Source organism: Siphateles boraxobius, unplaced genomic scaffold, assembly GCF_051911475.1.
Source record: "Siphateles boraxobius isolate OS27281-9 unplaced genomic scaffold, OSU_SipBor_1 204, whole genome shotgun sequence".
NCBI classification, from domain to species: Eukaryota; Metazoa; Chordata; class Actinopteri; order Cypriniformes; family Leuciscidae; genus Siphateles; species Siphateles boraxobius.
In genome coordinates, this window is record NW_027508816.1 from 3,043,665 (window position 1) to 3,061,118 (window position 17,454).

The window sequence follows — 17,454 nt, forward strand, 5'->3', positions numbered from 1 at the left end:
CTTGCTCTCCGGGCGACGAAGGTTACCGCGCGCTCCCTGGGTTTGGTGATGTCCACAGCTGTGGTCCAGGAGCGACATCTGTGGCTGAACCTGGCTGACATGCGGGACGCTGAGCGGACCCGTCTGCTTAACGCCCCCTTGTCCCAGGCCGGCCTCTTCGGCGGTGCAGTTGAAGACTTTGCCCAACAGTTTTCAACTGCCCAGAAACAGACCGAGGCCATCAAACACATTCTGCCCCGCCGGCCCGCTGCTGCCTCCACCTTGCCGGCCGGGCAGACGCCTCGACCTGTTTCCCGCCGAGGGCGCCCTCCTGCGGCTCCCGCCCCTCCCGCCCGGACCACGCAGCAGCCTCCACCCAGGGCCGGTCACGGAGGAAGCCGTAAGAAGGCGCCACAGCCCTCTCCTGCCCCGCCCCCCGCTAAACGCCGGGCCAAGCGGCGCTCCTGAGACGGGCTGCTCAGGGATGATGATTGTTTCTCAGGAGGTGGTAGCAGGACCACTCCTTCCCCCGGTGGAGGGCCGGGAGAGAATCTTTTGTTCTCCACTCCCCGCTGCTCACCCACGGGTGGGCAGCACCCTAATGTGGTTAAAGACAGAAACAATCCCCTCTTCCCTGAGCTCACAGAGTTCTCGGGCGACACAGAGCGCCGCCCACAAGCCGTGCTCTCCTCGCCCCCCTCTGTCCCAGAGGCGGTTGACACGGCGTGCCGTCCACGGACCGCTTCGCCCCTGTCCCCCTCTGTCGCCAGACCCCTGGCAGAGCAGGCCCCCGCGGGACGACCAGCCTGGTCCTCCCCTGGCCCCCTCTGCCAGGGCGCGGTTGCTAACTGTGCCCCCTCTCCGGGCCGCTATGCCGTCCACATCTGGGCCAGTTACTCCGCTTCGCTGCCCCTCCGGGGGGACGCCTGTGGCTCGCATGATCCCGTTGGTTCAGTTCCTGGGAGCCTGGCTAGAGCTTCCCCGTCTGTCCCACTGGATCGCGCGTACCGTCAGGCTCGGCTATGCGATTCAGTTCGCACGGTCTCCTCCCCGCTTCAGGGGAGTCCGCTCCACTTTGGTCGGTGGCAATGCCCCTATCATGAGAGCAGAGATTGCCACCCTGCTGGCGAAGGGTGCAATCGAGACTGTCCCTCCAGCCGAGATGAGGTCCGGCTTCTACAGCCCCTACTTCATTGTCCCCAAGAAAACCGGTGGGTTACGGCCAATCCTGGACTTGCGCGTGCTGAACCGCTCCCTTCACCGGATGCCGTTCAAGATGCTCACCGCCAAACGCGTTTTCGAATGCATACGGCCCCAGGATTGGTTTGCAGCGATCGACCTGAAGGACGCCTACTTTCATGTCTCCATTCTTCCTCGACACAGACCGTTCCTCCGGTTTGCTTTCGAGGGGCAGGCATACCAGTACGCGGATCTCCCTTTCGGGCTAGCCCTGTCTCCTCGCATCTTCACGAAGGTCGTCGAGGCGGCCCTTGTTCCCCTTCGAGAGCAAGGGGTTCGCATCCTGAGTTATATCGACGACTGGCTGATCCTAGCTCACTCTCGAGATCAGGTTGGCGAACACAGGGACCTAGTGCTCCGGCACCTAGCCCGTCTGGGCCTTCGGGTCAACTGGGAGAAGAGCAAACTTTGCCCCGTGCAGAGGATCTCTTTTCTCGGTATGGACATCAACTCGGTCGCCATGTCCGCGCAGCTTACGAGCGAGCGCGCGCAGTCACTGCTGACTTGCCTAAGACAATTCGAGGGCAAGAGTGCGGTTCCACTGAAACTTTTTCAGAGGCTCCTGGGGCATATGGCATCTGCAGCCGCGGTCACGCCGCTCGCATTGCTTCATATGAGACCGCTTCAGCTTTGGCTTCGCGACCGAGTCCCGAGGTGGGCATGGCAACACGGCACGTTCCGAGTACCAGTTACTCCGACCTGCCGTCAGTTCTTCACGTGGACGAACCTCGATTTTCTCAGGGCCGGTGTCCCCCTGGCACGAGCTTCCCGGCATGTTGTTGTCTCAACAGATGCCTCCACCACGGGCTGGGGCGCCATGTGCAATGGACAGGCTGCTGCGGGCTCCTGGACAGGACCCCAGCGGCTGTGGCATGTCAATTGCCTCGAGTTGTTGGCAGTACGCCTTGCCCTGCACCGCTTCCGGGCGTTGCTCAGGGGTCAACACGTACTAGTCCGTTCAGACAATACCGCCACTGTAGCGTACATCAACCATCAAGGTGGTCTACGCTCCCGCCGTATGTCACAACTCGCTCGCCACCTCCTCCTATGGAGTCAGAAGCATCTGAGGTCGCTTCGAGCCATCTTCATTCCCGGAGCGCTGAACTGTGCAGCCGACGAGCTCTCACGGCTTCAGCCCCTCCCTGGAGAATGGCGACTCCATCCCCAGTCGGTTCAGCTGATTTGGGACCAGTTCGGGGACGCGCAGATAGATCTGTTTGCCTCTCACGACTCGACCCATTGCGCCCAGTTCTATTCCCTGACCGAGGGCACGCTCGGCACGGATGCTCTGGCGCACAGCTGGCCGCAGGGCCGCAAGTATGCGTTTCCCCCAGTGAGCCTTCTTGCGCACACTTTGCGCAAGGTCAGGGAGGACGAGGAGCAGGTCATTCTGGTTGCACCTTTCTGGCCCAACCGGACCTGGTTCCCCGAACTAGTACTCCTCGCGACAGCACCTCCCTGGCCGATCCCTCTGAGGAAGAACCTTCTTTCTCAGGGACGGGGCACCCTATGGCACCCTCGTCCCGATCTTTGGAACCTCCACGTGTGGCTCCTGGATGGGACGAGGCAGGTTTGAGTACCCTACCACCAGCGGTGGTGGCTACCATCACTTCCGCTAGAGCGTCGTCCACGAGACACGTCTATGCGTTGAAGTGGAACCTCTTCGTCAACTGGTGCTCTTCTCACCGAGAAGACCCCCGGAGATGCTCGATCAGTGTTTTGCTTTCCTTCCTTCAACAGGGGCTGGAGCGAAGGCTGTCTCCCTCCACCCTGAAGGTCTATGTTGCCGCCATTGCCGCACATCATGACCTCATCGAAGGTAAGTCGGTGGGGAAGCACGACCTGATCATCAGGTTCCTGAGAGGAGCGAGGAGACTAAATCCTCCTCGTCCTCCTCTCGTTCCCTCTTGGGACCTCTCAGTGGTTCTAACTGCCCTGAAGAGTGCTCCCTTTGAGCCCCTGCAATCAGTCGAGCTTAAGTTCCTGTCTATGAAGACAGCGCTCCTGGTTGCACTGGCCTCCATCAAGAGGGTTGGGGACCTGCACGCATTCTCCGTTGACGAAGCGTGCCTGGAATTTGGGCCGGCTTACTCTCACGTGATCCTGAGACCCCGGCCTGGATATGTGCCCAAGGTTCCTACCACTCCCTTTCGGGACCAGGTGGTGAACCTGCAAGCGCTGCCCTCGGAGGAGGCAGACCCAGCCTTGGCACTACTCTGTCCAGTACGCGCTCTCCGCGCCTATGTAGACAGAACGCAGTGTTTCAGGACCTCAGACCAGCTCTTTGTCTGTTATGGTGGGAAGCTGAAGGGAAAGGCTCTCTCCAAGCAAAGGTTGTCTCACTGGATAGTGGACACCATTGCTTTGGCTTACCAGCAGCAAGGTCGACCGTGCCCCCTTGGTGTGACTGCCCACTCCACCCGGAGTGTGGCGTCCTCTTGGGCTCTAGCGCATGGTGCCTCGCTAACAGACATCTGCAGAGCTGCAGGCTGGGCGACACCTAACACATTCGCCAGATTCTATAATCTCCGAGTGGAGCCTGTGTCCTCTCGTGTACTCGCTTCAACCAGCTAGTACCGGACCCGCTCAGGTGTCTTCGCTTGCTCGCCATTCCACTCCACGGACTGGATACGTGCGATATTTTCCTCAGATGAGCTTCTCCGAAAGCCCTGAGCTCCTCCAGCACTCCTGACGTCGGCGCCAGTGTCTATTGCCTGTGCGTCGGCTAGGTGCCTCCCGTGTGCATGGTCCCTCCTCTGAGCGACCCCCACATGTGTATTTCCACTGTAAGCCTCTCTGAGCGTGTGTCTTTCCCTTGGCAAGCCACCTTGCCACCGCTGGGGTTGAAATATTCCACCTGCGGCTGGACACCCCAGTGTTTTCCATATGCTTCCTTCGGGTCATATGTGTATTCTCTAAGTCCCCCCCCTCCGGGCTGGCATTAATTGCATACTTCCCCTAAGCTTGGGATATGCTTCCCAGTGTACCTTGGTATTCCTGTGTTATATGGAGTCCTTTGTCCAGGCTGACAGGGATCTCGATTTACGCAGGGCACTGGAAGACAGCTGAGAAGGTGGCGTGATTAGACTGGTAACCCCATTCGTCGTCATCCGACGTAACTCGGAGTGACAACGAAAGGGAACGTCTACGGTTACGTATGTAACCCTCGTTCCCTGAGTAGGGAACGGAGACGTTACGTCTGCCTGCCACTTTCCGCTGTACCGCGGGGATCGCCTGAGCTCAGTCTTGGCTCCTCAGCGAAGAAACATATCTGGTTGCTGCCGGCTTCCTCCTTTTATACCCACGAGGTGGGGCGGAGTTACGCCATGCAAATTCCGCAGACCCATGGCATTTCTTTGCCATTGGCTCGTTTTGTAATACTCGAAGTTGATAGGCTTTCTAAGCGAAACCCCATTCGTCGTCATCCGACGTAACGTCTCCGTTCCCTACTCAGGGAACGAGGGTTACATACGTAACCGTAGACGTTTTCCCCATAGCGTAAGATATTACGCAGTACGAGAGATACTCTCGTAAGAGAACCATTATCTTACATTCTTATCATAATTTAAACTCATATCTTTTATGACCTTTTAAAATAATAGTGAATCAGTTTATATATCAAGCTATAAAAACATTTGACATTCATGGACTATTACTCATTTATACTTATAAAATGATTTTTATTGTATTTTTTTGGTTTCCACGATGGAATGTCATTTCTGTGAGCTTTTGCGCACATTTTCGCATGCAGATCCTAGTTTTCCCGGTCGAATGTTTGGGATTGGCGCCCCTGGATGGCATGTGAATGAACGCCACGCTGTTCATCACATTGTTCACTCGAACTCATTTTTATTTTGGTCCATCAGATTGTGTGTGGGCTGCTGTTCCTGACAGCGGTAGCGGAGTTAGCGCTCACTCTGGGAGAGGATTATGGGCCGTCGAGTGAATACACCTTGCAGAAACACCCAGCAGTGTTATACATCAAACCTGTTCTCTTCGCAGTTTCATGGGTACGTTCATCAGTCCTGTGGGCAAGCAAAGACACACAGAGCTGAAGACACTGCATGAATGCTCAAATCAGGTTGTGTGTGTGTGTGTGTATTCAGATAGTGGTGATGTTGTGCCAGGAGTCGATGCGGCGAAGGGTGAAGTCTGTGGACTCCGGGAGCCTGTTCCTCTTCTGGATCCTGCAGGTGCTGTGTGCAGTTTTCCAGTTCCAGACGTTACTGAGGGAAGCACTGGCACAGGTACACAAAACACTCACAGAGAACCAAGATACAGTACAGGAGAATGCATGGCAAAATATCGCTACACTGTAGTCAAGTCACCTTCATTTATACAGTGCTTTTAACAATATGAGCTGTTTCAAAACAGTTTACAGTGGTAATAGGAAATTACAGTAACAGAGATTGTTTTGGCTTTACAGCAGATCTAGAATAAAGTTATTGTCCAGCTAAAGTTAGTTTTGATTGATTCCCTTCCGTTGCAAAGATCATTAGTTATTAACTTAGGGGCCGTTAACACGACACGAACAGAAAACTCAGTTCATTTACATAACAACAGTGTTTAGAGGCTCGAGAACGTAAACCTTGAAATAGGTTTTAAGGTGCATAATTTTTATAGGTGCATAACAATTAACTGTACACCCGAATAAGTTGGCAAAACTCAAATAACTTGATTATCAATTACATCAACTTTTTTTAAGTTAAGAAATTTAACGTTTAAGAATTTGCAGATTTTTATTTTGTAATCATATATTTTAATTGCTCTTAACTTGAAATATATGAGTAAGCTAATTCATACACAACTTAGAATTCTTTAATGTAATCTCAATTTAAATATTTTTAGTAGTAGAAACTAGCTTTAACCAGCTAATTCAAAAAATGCTACCTTGTAAATTTTGGACATAATGCTTTGATAGCATTAGCATAGTATAACACTCGATGAATGTGTACAGCAATATAAAACATTTAACATACACTGTTCTCAAACCGAGCTCACGCTCCGTCACATGATGGAAACCCCCCAAAAACCCAACATAACAGAAACTCTTCTAAACTAGTGTAACAAAACAATAAACGCTACTAAATCTCCCACTGAACATTAATCTGGCACACACAAAAAAACATTATATACGTAACACTTAATTTGAGCATTTACTCTTCCTTTTATATGTCATGGCAAAGCATGCTGGGAAATAGAAATCCCAGCCCAGTTTCAGCTAAATTTAAGTTTGTCTAAATTAAAAGAAATAAGTTCATAGAACTCAAAACAATGAAGCAATTCAACTTAATGAAAATGTGTCTGTTTTGTGAACTCAAAAGCAAAAAAGTTCTAATTCTAGTTAATTTGATGGCACTAATTTGACTCAAACTAATTAATTCTCTTTGAGCGTTAGGGTTTACAGTCCAGTTCCATTATGTTTTAAAACTACAGAGCTTTGATCGTTAAACTAAGCATTTAAATATCACCTTACTAAGACATTATTGGCATGATATTTATATGCATTTTATGCAAGTATTTGCTGTACTATTATAAAGATGGTAATATTGACAAATGCTGTAAAACATTGTTGGTCGTTAAAAGTGCATGGCACAGTGTGACTAAAGCATCAACGCATGTCAACAAACTGATCATTACTGTAAAGTCTTCCTGAAATGTTTTCCCTCAGGATGAAGTGCCGGATGTCCCACATTTTTCCCTGTTTTACATCAGTTATGGACTGCAGCTCATCGCTCTGGTTCTATCAGCCATCGCTGACCTTTCACCTGAAGTTAAAAAACTTTCACAAACGGTACAGAAACCATGCGAGAAATGACACTTGTGATGTCACTTGTAATAAACGTATATTTCACCAATGTACTTTCTCTAATTCTTCACAGAATCCCGAAGCAAAAGCAACGTTTCTCAGCAGGATCACCTTTAACTGGTTTAACAGGTGGATCTGAGTTTATTATGTTCCTTATCTTGCTTTTTTACTGATTAGACTGTCTGCCGATTTTGCAAGTCGCTGTTGTGTCTGTATGACACAAATTAGGTGTATATTATATATATATACACGCATACAGTTCCAACCAAAAATTATTCAGACACCATATATAATTTGTGATATGTTTTTACTAGTGAGTGCAGGACACTATAGTTAATTTATGCAAGTGAGGAGAGCAAGATGTGTGAATACATTTTGGTTTGACTGTATGTCTGGTGTGTTTTTCCTCAGCATGGTCATCAAAGGTTATAAGAGGCCTCTGGTTCAGGAAGACATGTGGGATCTGAAGGAGGAAGAGTCCACTCACTCCATCTGTCAGCAGTTTGAGGACGTTATGACGAAAGAGCTGAGAAAGGCTCGCAGCGTCTTACAGAAGAAACGAAACAAACGACTGGCTTGTGATGATGGTCAGAACGGCTTGGCCAAAGGAGTCAGTCACGATGTCCTAGTTATGGTAAGTTTTAGAAAAATTTGTGTTCAATGCTATTTGCTTTACTGCTAATTTTTAGTGTTGGTTTACTCTGCACAGACTCAAAAAACGTAAAACTTTAGACCAACTTAAAAAAAAACGATGCGGGCACAGTTGTCTCCCGCTCGTATAAACACCATCTTGACCACAGTAACGAGTTTCAAGCTAGGCCAGGCCATCAGTCAAACACTTTCAAAGGGTTCTGGGTCTCCTGGCAGCAGGGTCCTACATGATTCCTTTTGGCCTGCTGTACATGAGGGCCCTGCAGTGGTGGCTCAGGACCAGAGGGTTTTCCCCGAGGGGGAACCCATTTCGCACGATTAAAGTAACGCGCAGATGCCTCCGTTCTTTGGTCATGTGGAAGAAACCAGGGTTCCTGTCCCTAGTTCCTGTGTTGGGGCACCGTGTCAGAGGAAAATTTTGACCACGGATGCATCCCTCATAGGCTGGGATGCGGTCATGGAAGGCTGCTACACCAGGGGTCTTTGGAAGGACCATCATCTTTCATGGCACATCAATTGCCTGGAGATGCTGGCAGTATTTCTGACCCTCAGACATTTCCTTCCGGGCCTCAGAGGTCATCATGTTTTAGTACGAACAGACAATACGTTGGTGGTCTTATATATAAATCGACAGGGGGGCCTGAGAACGTGCCCTCTATGCAGACTGGCGCATCAGGTTCTTCTGTGGTCCCAGAGCAAACTTCTCTCAATCAGAGCGATGTTTATTCCCGGGGACAACAATGTGGGAGCAGACATCCTGTTGAGGCAGGGGATGAGGCCAAGGGAATGAAGACTCCACCCTGAGACGGTGGAGTTGATATGGAGGGAGTTTGGTCAGGCGGAAGTGGATCTGTTTCGCCTCTCACAAGAACACTCACTGTCCGCTCTGGTTCTCCCCAAGGTGCAGATATGGCCGAGGCTACGTCTGTACACATTTCCCCCGATCGCTCTGCTCCCAGGGGTTCTAGAGAGGGTCCGGCGTTACTGGATCAGCTTACTCCAAGTAGCCCGTACTGGCCGGCCCGAGTATGGTTTTCACCCCAAATATTTCACCCTCGGCTGGAGCTATGGAAGCTATCGGTCTGGCCCCTGAAGGGGACCAACTCGTAAATGCTGGTCTCTCAACTGAGGTTGTTGAGACCATCTTAAACTCTAGAGCCCTCTCCACGAGGAAACTGTATGCATTAAAATGGAATGTATTCAACTTATGTTGCAGAGAACATCAGTTGGACCCAGTTAACTGCCAGTGCTGGAGTTCCTCCAGAGTCGCTTCTCTGACGGGCTCTCCCCATCCACGCTTAGGGTCAATGTGGCGGCTATAGCTGCCTTCCACTCGCCTTTAAGGGTGGGCACCTTGGGGAGACACCCACTTATAGTACGTTTCTATGAGGAGCTAGGAAGAGCACATGGGACCTGGCAGTGGTTCTTGAGGGGTTATCCCTGGCACCCTTCGAACCTTTGGATAAGGTGTCTGAGATATTTGTGTCCTTAAAGGTAGCCTTCTTGCTCGCTATCACGTCCTTAAAAAGAGTCGGGGACCTGCAGGCTCTATCTGTTGTTCCTTGCCTCGAGTTCACTCCTGGCAGAGTAAGGGCCATTCTCCACCCTAGACCTGGCTATGTGCCTAAGGTGCCGACAAATGTGGCACGGTCTATAATTCCTGAGGCATTCCATCCTCCACCGCATGTGTCGGATGAGCAAACTAGACAACATTTATTGTGCCTGGTCCGAGCCCTGGAGGTCTATGTTAACAAAGAACCTCGGGCTGGCGGAAGTCGGACCAGCTACTTGTGTGTTTTGGGTCACCAAAGAAGGGTTCCCCTGCTTCAAAACAAACTATCAGCTGATGGATAGTAGTGACTATTTCTTCAGATTATGAGGCATGCAGCTTGCCTTCGCCACTTCTGATAAGAGCCCACTCGACAAGAGGAGTGGCTTCCTCTAAAGCCCTGGTAGTTTCCTTTCAAGAGGTCTGTGATGCCACAGGCTGGGCCTCCCCACACACCTTCATAAAGCAGTACTGTCTGGATCTGCCCTCTACACCGGGTTCACAAGTTCTCTTGTCTTGAGTGTGCCAGAGGGCTTCACACCAGGGCATATTCTTTCAGTGTGGCGCATTGGGTTTTTCATTCCCCCTCGAAAGGGAACATCTCTCAGGTTATGACTGTAACCCTCGTTCCCTGAGAACTGCGTCCCTCGGCCACACTTCTCACGCTCCTGAGAACAACTTGTTCGACCAATCAGAAGCTGATGCTGTTATGTTCTGACTAGTTCATACAGGACATACAGACGCGTCGATTCTTGACGCAGCGTCCCTGAGAAGGGAACGAGGGTTTCAGTCGTCACCCGAGACGTTTTTCTCACTGTATGGTTTTACATTTACATTTATTCATTTAGCTGACGCTTTTATCCAAAGCGAATTACAATTGCTATATTTCAGAGGTCGCACACCTCTGGAGCAACTAGGGGTTAAGTGTCTTGCTCAGGGACACATTGGTGTCTCACAGTGGATTCGAACCCGGGTCTCTCACACCAAAGGCATGTGTCTTATCCACAAAAGCAGCTACTATCATATAATTTTCAATTAGGAGATAAGATTTTGTTTAATTAATACAAATAAAGAGAAATTAAAATTACCTAAATGTTTGTTGTGATATCTTTTTAAAATATGCATCACATTTTCTGTTAAGTACTAACAACAAAAGAAATATGTATAAAATCCACAATAATTTCAGCAGAAAGTAAAACTGTGAAGAGAAAATACTATTTAATCGAAATTGGGTCTCATTTTTTTCTTTCTGTCATAGTAATTAATTGTTTGATTGATTAGTGTTTTGTGATTACCTGTTTTGTATTGAGTTGATTATCTTGTGTATTTAAGAGCTTAATTTCACTCTATTCATTGTTGTGTTGATTGTGGTTTACACACTGTTTTGTTCACCTTCATTCTCTTTCTAGCTTTTTATTTAGTTTCTTTTGTTTGATTTAATGAATGTACGCTGCAATTCGATGGGCTAATCCATCATAACTGTACCATAATCTGTCAAAACAAAGATAATCTAAAGACTAAGTGACAAACTCACAATATTTCTTATTAGGAGGAGACGGGAAAAAAGAAAGACAAAAAGAAAGCGAAGAAGGATTCTGAATCCGACTATCCTCAGTCCTGGCTGATTCCCACCATCGTTAAATCCTTCAAAGGTGTTCTTCTAGAGTCAGCGTTCTTCAGACTCATACAAGATCTGCTGGCGTTTGCTAGTCCACAACTTCTCAAGTGTGTGCTCTGAATTTCTCAATCTTTTCTTGTACCATAAGACTTTAGACTTGGACTTTATGGTCAGCAAACATGAAAAGTTCTCTCAAAGTTATGAACAAGCGTTTGTCACAGTGTGGTGCAGGCAGAAGAAGATGAGGAGTCCAAAGTTCCAATGCAAAGCGTTTACTTACTATAATGTACTTGAACTGATACAGTTTGGCAGAAGGTTCACACACACTAAATACAACAGAGAACGGACAAAGACTGTCAGAACAGAAAGGAACTAAATACATTGATTAACAGAACACAGGTGAAACCGATGATGATGATAATTAACTAAACACAGGTGATGCAGAATTAAATCACAATAACCAGGGAAACAGATGAGTGGTGGGAAAACAGAACAAAGGTGTGACAGCGTTCTTCCAGTAACATTAAGAGAACGTTCCTTTGAATTTTCTGGCCTTTAATAATGTTCTCGAAAACTTTGCACAAAACATTATTTATACATCGTTCAAACATTGTGTTTTTTCTTTCTGAAATGTTTAGTTGGGGGTTCGCCTTACATTTTTAAAAATGTAAGATTTAAAAGTGACATTCCAATAATGTTTGAAGAATGATTCAATGAAATATTGCTTAACATTCACCTAAGCAAGAAAAAACATTTAAAAAACTGGACGTTTTAAATGATCAGAGAACAAAGTTTTTATAACTTAATGGGAACATTAGCAAAACGTTCTTCGAACATATTTTTGTTAACTGGGCAGTTTTTACCAGTTATTAATTCTTTCTGAATCTGGTGGAGAAATATGATGTGTTTTGTCACAGGTTAATGATAGCCTTCGTTCAGGACAAATCGAGTCACGCGTGGAGCGGATACCTGTACGCAGTGCTGCCTCTGCTGGTGGCATTCTTACAGTCCGTTATTCTGCAACAGTATTTCCAGCGATGTTTTGTCCTGGGCATGAAAGTACGCACAGCCATCATGGCCGCCATTTATAAGAAGGTACACTGTTAGATCTGGATATATATCCAAGATGGCGCCGCGGATGGCTGCCTCGGTGTGGAGCTCTCCAGCTATTGTGTTGTTTTTGTTCGTTTGTTCTGCGTTTAGTCATTCTTTTCCTATCAGTTTCACCAAAGACGAACTACTGGACATTAGGAAAAACACACCAGAGACCTTTTCTACAGTTTTTGATTATTCGGACGTTTTGCTGGACATTCTCGTCGGAGGTGCAGCGTTGTTGTTCAAACGCGCGTTCAGACGCAAACGCGGGAAGCGAGCCGGCGCGCTGGTTAAACTCCGCGAGCGCGGCCTGCGCACTGCACTCCCCAGTATTCATCTCGCGAATCTCCGATCCCTTCCTAACAAAACGGATGAACTTCTTCTCCTCACCCACACTAACAAGGATTTTTTAAACTCTGCTGCTTTGTGCTTCACTGAAACCTGGCTGAGTGAAGCCATACCGGACAACGCAATACATCTGCCGGGTTTCCAGCTGTTCCGAGCGGATCGCATCGCGGAGCTAACGGGGAAAACGAGAGGTGGTGGATTGTGTTTCTACATTAACGAAAGTTGGTGTTCAGATGTAACAACACTGAAGAAGATGTGCTCTCCTAATTTAGAGGCACATTTCATAAACTGTAAACCCTTCTACTCGCCTCGGGAATTTTCCTCTTTCATTCTCGTGAATGTTTACATCCCTCCAGACGCGTGCGTGAGCGCGGCGCTACAACAGCTGGCTGAACAAATATCTGAAACGGAACAAAGGTACCCAGACTCTCTTTTAATCATTCTTGGGGATTTTAACAAAGCAAATCTTTCCCGTGAACTACCAAAATACAGACAGCACGTTACATGTCCCACCAGAGACAGTAATATACTGGACCACTGTTACACCACAATAAGAAATGCGTATCACTCCGTCCCACGGGCAGCTTTGGGGCTCTCTGATCACTGTTTGGTTCATCTCATACCGACCTACAGGCAGAAACTGAAATCAGCTAAACCTGGAATACGGACTGTAAAAAGATGGACTAATGAAGCAGAGCAGAATCTACAGGCCTGCTTTGATTGCACTGATTGGACTGTTTTTGAAGCTGCTACCAATGATCTGGATGAGCTCACAGATACTGTAACATCATATATAAGTTTCTGTGAGGATACATGCATTCCTACCAGGACATTCTTATCATTCACTAATGATAAACCATGGTTTACTGGGAAACTCAAACACCTTCGTCATGCCAAAGAGGATGCTTACAGAAGTGGGGATAAAATCTTGTATAACCAGGCCAGAAACAGATTGACAAAGGAGATCAGAGTTGCTAAAAGGAACTACTCTGATAAACTGAAAAAACAGTTTTCATCCAACGACCCATCATCAGTCTGGAATGGCCTGAGGAACATCACCAACTACAAGTCACCATCCCCTCGATCTGTGGACAATCAGCACCTGGCTGACGATTTAAATTCATTTTACTGCCGGTTTGAAAAGCCCTCATTAACACCACAAACCCGGTCTGATCTGCACTTCACACTTTCACCATCACCTCCTGCACTCCAATTATCACTCCCCCCTCCTGCCATTCAACCTGAGCTTAAGGTCTGTGTGGAGGACGTGAGCCGAGTCTTCAAAAAACAGAAGACTAGGAAAGCCTCAGGCCCAGACGGCATCTCATCTGCTTGTTTAAAAGCCTGCGCTGACCAACTGGCCCCGGTCTTCACGCAGATCTTCAACAGATCATTGGAGCAGTGTGAAGTTCCCTGCTGCTTCAAACGCTCCACTATCATTCCTGTCCCCAAAAAACCCAAAATCACTGGACTTAATGACTACAGACCTGTCGCTCTCACGTCTGTGGTCATGAAGTCGTTTGAAAGACTGGTGCTGGCCCACCTGAAGGACCTCACTGGACCCTTGCTGGATCCCTTTCAGTTTGCTTACAGAGCAAATAGGTCTGTGGATGATGCAGTCAACATGGGACTGCATTATATCCTGCAACATCTCGACAGACCAGGGACTTATGCAAGGATCCTCTTTGTGGACTTCAGTTCGGCCTTCAATACCATCATGCCTGGTCTTCTCACAGCCAAACTGACCCAGCTCTCCATACCATCCTCGATCTGTCAGTGGATCACCAGCTTCCTGACGGACCGGCAGCAGCGAGTGAGACTGGGGAAACACACATCCAAGACACTCACAATCAGCACCGGAGCCCCCCAAGGGTGCGTTCTCTCCCCACTGCTCTTCTCCCTGTACACTAATGACTGCACTTCTAAAGACCCCACTGTCAAGCTCCTGAAATTTGCAGACGACACCACTGTCATCGGTCTCATCCAAAACGGTGACGAGTCTGCTTACAGACTGGAGGTTGAACAGCTGGCTGCCTGGTGCAGTTATAACAACCTTGAGCTGAACACGCTCAAAACAGTGGAGATGATCGTGGACTTCAGGAGGAACAGCCCAGCACTCCCCCCACTCACCATCATGAACAGCACTGTGGAAGCAGTGGAGTCATTCAGGTTCCTGGGCACTATCATCTCTCAGGACCTGAAGTGGGACAATCACATTGACTCCACTGTGAAAAAGGCCCAGCAGAGACTGTACTTCCTTCGCCAGCTGAGGAAGTTCAACCTGCCACAGGATCTGCTGATTCAGTTCTACTCAGCCGTCATTGAGTCTGTCTTGTGCGCTTCCATCACTGTCTGGTTTGGTTCAGCTACCAAATCAGACATCAGGAGACTACAACGGACAGTCCGGACTGCGGAGAGGATCATTGGTGCCCCCCTGCCAAACCTCCAGGACCTGTTCTCTTCCAGAGTGAGGAAGAGAGCAGGTAAAATCATCACAGACTCCACTCACCCTGGACACCACCTGTTTGAACTGTTACCGTCAAGACGGAGACTCAGATCACTGGCCACAAGAACATCTCGGCACAGGAACAGTTTCTTCCCACAGGCCATTTCCCTCCTGAACAGTTAACACTCCTCCCAAGGCATATGCCTGTAAGTGCAATACTCCCACTGTTTAGTGCAATATCCTACAACTCAGGTGATACTTATATGTAGATTTATTTATTTATAATATTCAAAACACTGTAAATAGGTTCATAATCTGTAAATCTGAAAATGTCTATTCTGACTAAACCAAACTGTGATAGTTTTATTATCATATATTTATATTTATATTTTTATTTTTTTTATTCTTATAATTTGTAGTATTATGTTTCATGTTTCATGTTGTATTTGTATTTGTATAGTCCACTGGAAGCCTCAGTACCAAAACAAATTCCTTGTGTGTGCAAGCACACTTGGCAATAAAGCTCTTTCTGATTCTGATTCTGATTCTGTTTCGCACCAGTTTATAATCTTCTTTGCAATATTCTGTATTTGCGGTTTTAGATGTCTGCTGTCATTTTAAAGTGCCCCTATTGTGCTTTTTCTGATATTCTCTTTCATGTAGTGTTAATATAGCAGTTTTTGAGTGTAAAAGATCTCCAAAGTTAAAAAGTTAAAAGTGCAGATAAATGGAGTTTTTGTCTCTTAAAAGAAAAAAAGTGATTCTGAACTGAAACAAGTCGTCAGTAATACAGTCTCACTTCCGTAATATACTAATGTAGGTTTGTGTCACGGTGTTGTGCGGGTTGAAGAAGACTGCTGAGTCAAAAGGCTCCAATTTACACGATTTACTAATATAACTTCAGGCAGGTACAAACAGGGAGGATAACACTCACACACACTAAATACAACTAACAACGGACAAAGACTGACTAAACTGAACAAACTAAATACAGACACTGATGAACATAACCAGGTGATACAGATGAAGGTGATTAACAAGACAGGTGATGAAGATGAACTAATGATGATAGGCATGGTAACAGATGAGTGGCGGGAAAACAAAAGACATGTGACTAAGAATGAAAACAAGATCAAGACAGACACAAACGTGACATTACTTGGAGGCGGAGCTGATGACTCCAGGGAGCCGACTGACGGGGGTGGAGCAGGTGATCGAGGAGACCAGGGTGGAGCCGTAGAGCCGACGAGACAGGGCGATGTTGAAGGACTGGAGGGACATGGTGACACCGATTGCTCCAGCGACCGAGGCCTAGATTGGGATCCAGAAGACCGCGGCGGAGCCGGAGCGACCGAGGACCTAGGTGAAGCAGGAGCTCTGGGGTCGTGATGAGCTTTGGCTGAGCATTCTCTTGCTGGGCAGGCTCTGGCCTGGACGGCGCCAGCGGTGAACGCTCTGGGCTGGACGGGACCAGCGGTGAAGGCTCTGGGCTGCGGCGCCAGCGGTGAATGCTCTGGGCTGGACAGCGCCAGCGGTGAAGGCTCTGGGCTGGACGGCGCCAGCGGTGAAGGCTCTGGGCTGGACGGCGCCAGCGGTGAAGGCTCTGGGCTGGACGGCGCCAGCGGTGAAGGCTCTTGGCTGGACGGCGCCAGCGGTGAAGGCTCTGGGCTGGACGGCGCCAGCGGTGAAGGCTCTGGGCTGGACGGCGCCAGCGGTGAAGGCTCTGGGCTGGACGGCGCCAGCGGTGAAGGCTCTGGGCTGGACGGCGCCAGCGGTGAAGGCTCTGGGCTGGACGGCGCCAGCGGTGAAGGCTCTGGGCTGGACGGGACCAGCGGTGAAGGCTCTGGGCTGGACGGCGCCAGCGGTGAAGGCTCTGGGCTGGACGGCGCCAGCGGTGAAGGCTCTGGGCTGGACGGCGCCAGCGGTGAAGGCTCTGGGCTGGACGGCGCCAGCGGTGAAGGCTCTGGGCTGGACGGCGCCAGCGGTGAAGGCTCTGGGCTGGACGGTCTCGGCGGGACGAGACTCAGGCTTGGCAGGTTGTGTTCCGGATCGGGACTCGACACTCTCCAGACACCGGCCGATGGTCTCCCTCCAGTCTAGTCCGGTGGTGTCTGGGAGGTCGATGTGCTGGTTGAAAGTGGCCCCGATCCGGAACAACGTGCACAAGCTCACATTGTCCAGGTCGCTGACGATGGCAATACGGCAAAAGCCCACCACAAAAGAGAAAATTTTTTGGCTCTCCTGAGCCAGGACGATAAATTTAACCCTGTCGTCCATTTTAGGTCTGTTGTTCTGTCACGGTGTTGTGCGGGTTGAAGAAGACTGCTGAGTCAAAAGGCTCCAATTCACACGATTTACTAACATAATTTCAGGCAGGGTACAGGCAGGCAGGCAGGTTCAAACAGGCAGGATAACACTCATACACACTAAATACGACTAACAACGGACAAAGACTGACTAAACTGAACAAACTAAATACACACACTGATGAACATAACCAGGTGATACAGATGAAGGTGATTAACAAGACACAGGTGATGAAGATGAACTAATGACAGTAGGCATGGTAACAGATGAGTGGCGGGAAAACAAAAAGACATGTGACTAAGAATGAAAACAGAAGATTAAAACAGACGCAAACGTGACAGTTTGTAACTAATTTGCATAATGCCAGCTTCTGGTCCTGCCCCGCCCTCAAACACTGTAGACTGAGACTGGAA

At 48.6% G+C, this 17,454-nt stretch overlaps 1 protein-coding gene across 1 annotated transcript in view; it reads left to right on the forward strand.

Moving 5' to 3' along the window:
- The window catches only part of LOC143745436 (ATP-binding cassette sub-family C member 2-like), a 117,553-nt gene that overhangs the window by 27,172 nt on the left and 72,927 nt on the right, over positions 1–17,454 (forward strand). Inside the window, exons 3-9 of the mRNA XM_077237532.1 lie at positions 5,085–5,228; positions 5,325–5,465; positions 6,890–7,012; positions 7,101–7,156; positions 7,439–7,661; positions 10,777–10,952; positions 11,763–11,940. Coding sequence (XP_077093647.1) covers positions 5,085–5,228; positions 5,325–5,465; positions 6,890–7,012; positions 7,101–7,156; positions 7,439–7,661; positions 10,777–10,952; positions 11,763–11,940 — 1,041 coding nt within the window. The remainder of the gene's footprint in view (positions 1–5,084; positions 5,229–5,324; positions 5,466–6,889; positions 7,013–7,100; positions 7,157–7,438; positions 7,662–10,776; positions 10,953–11,762; positions 11,941–17,454) is intronic.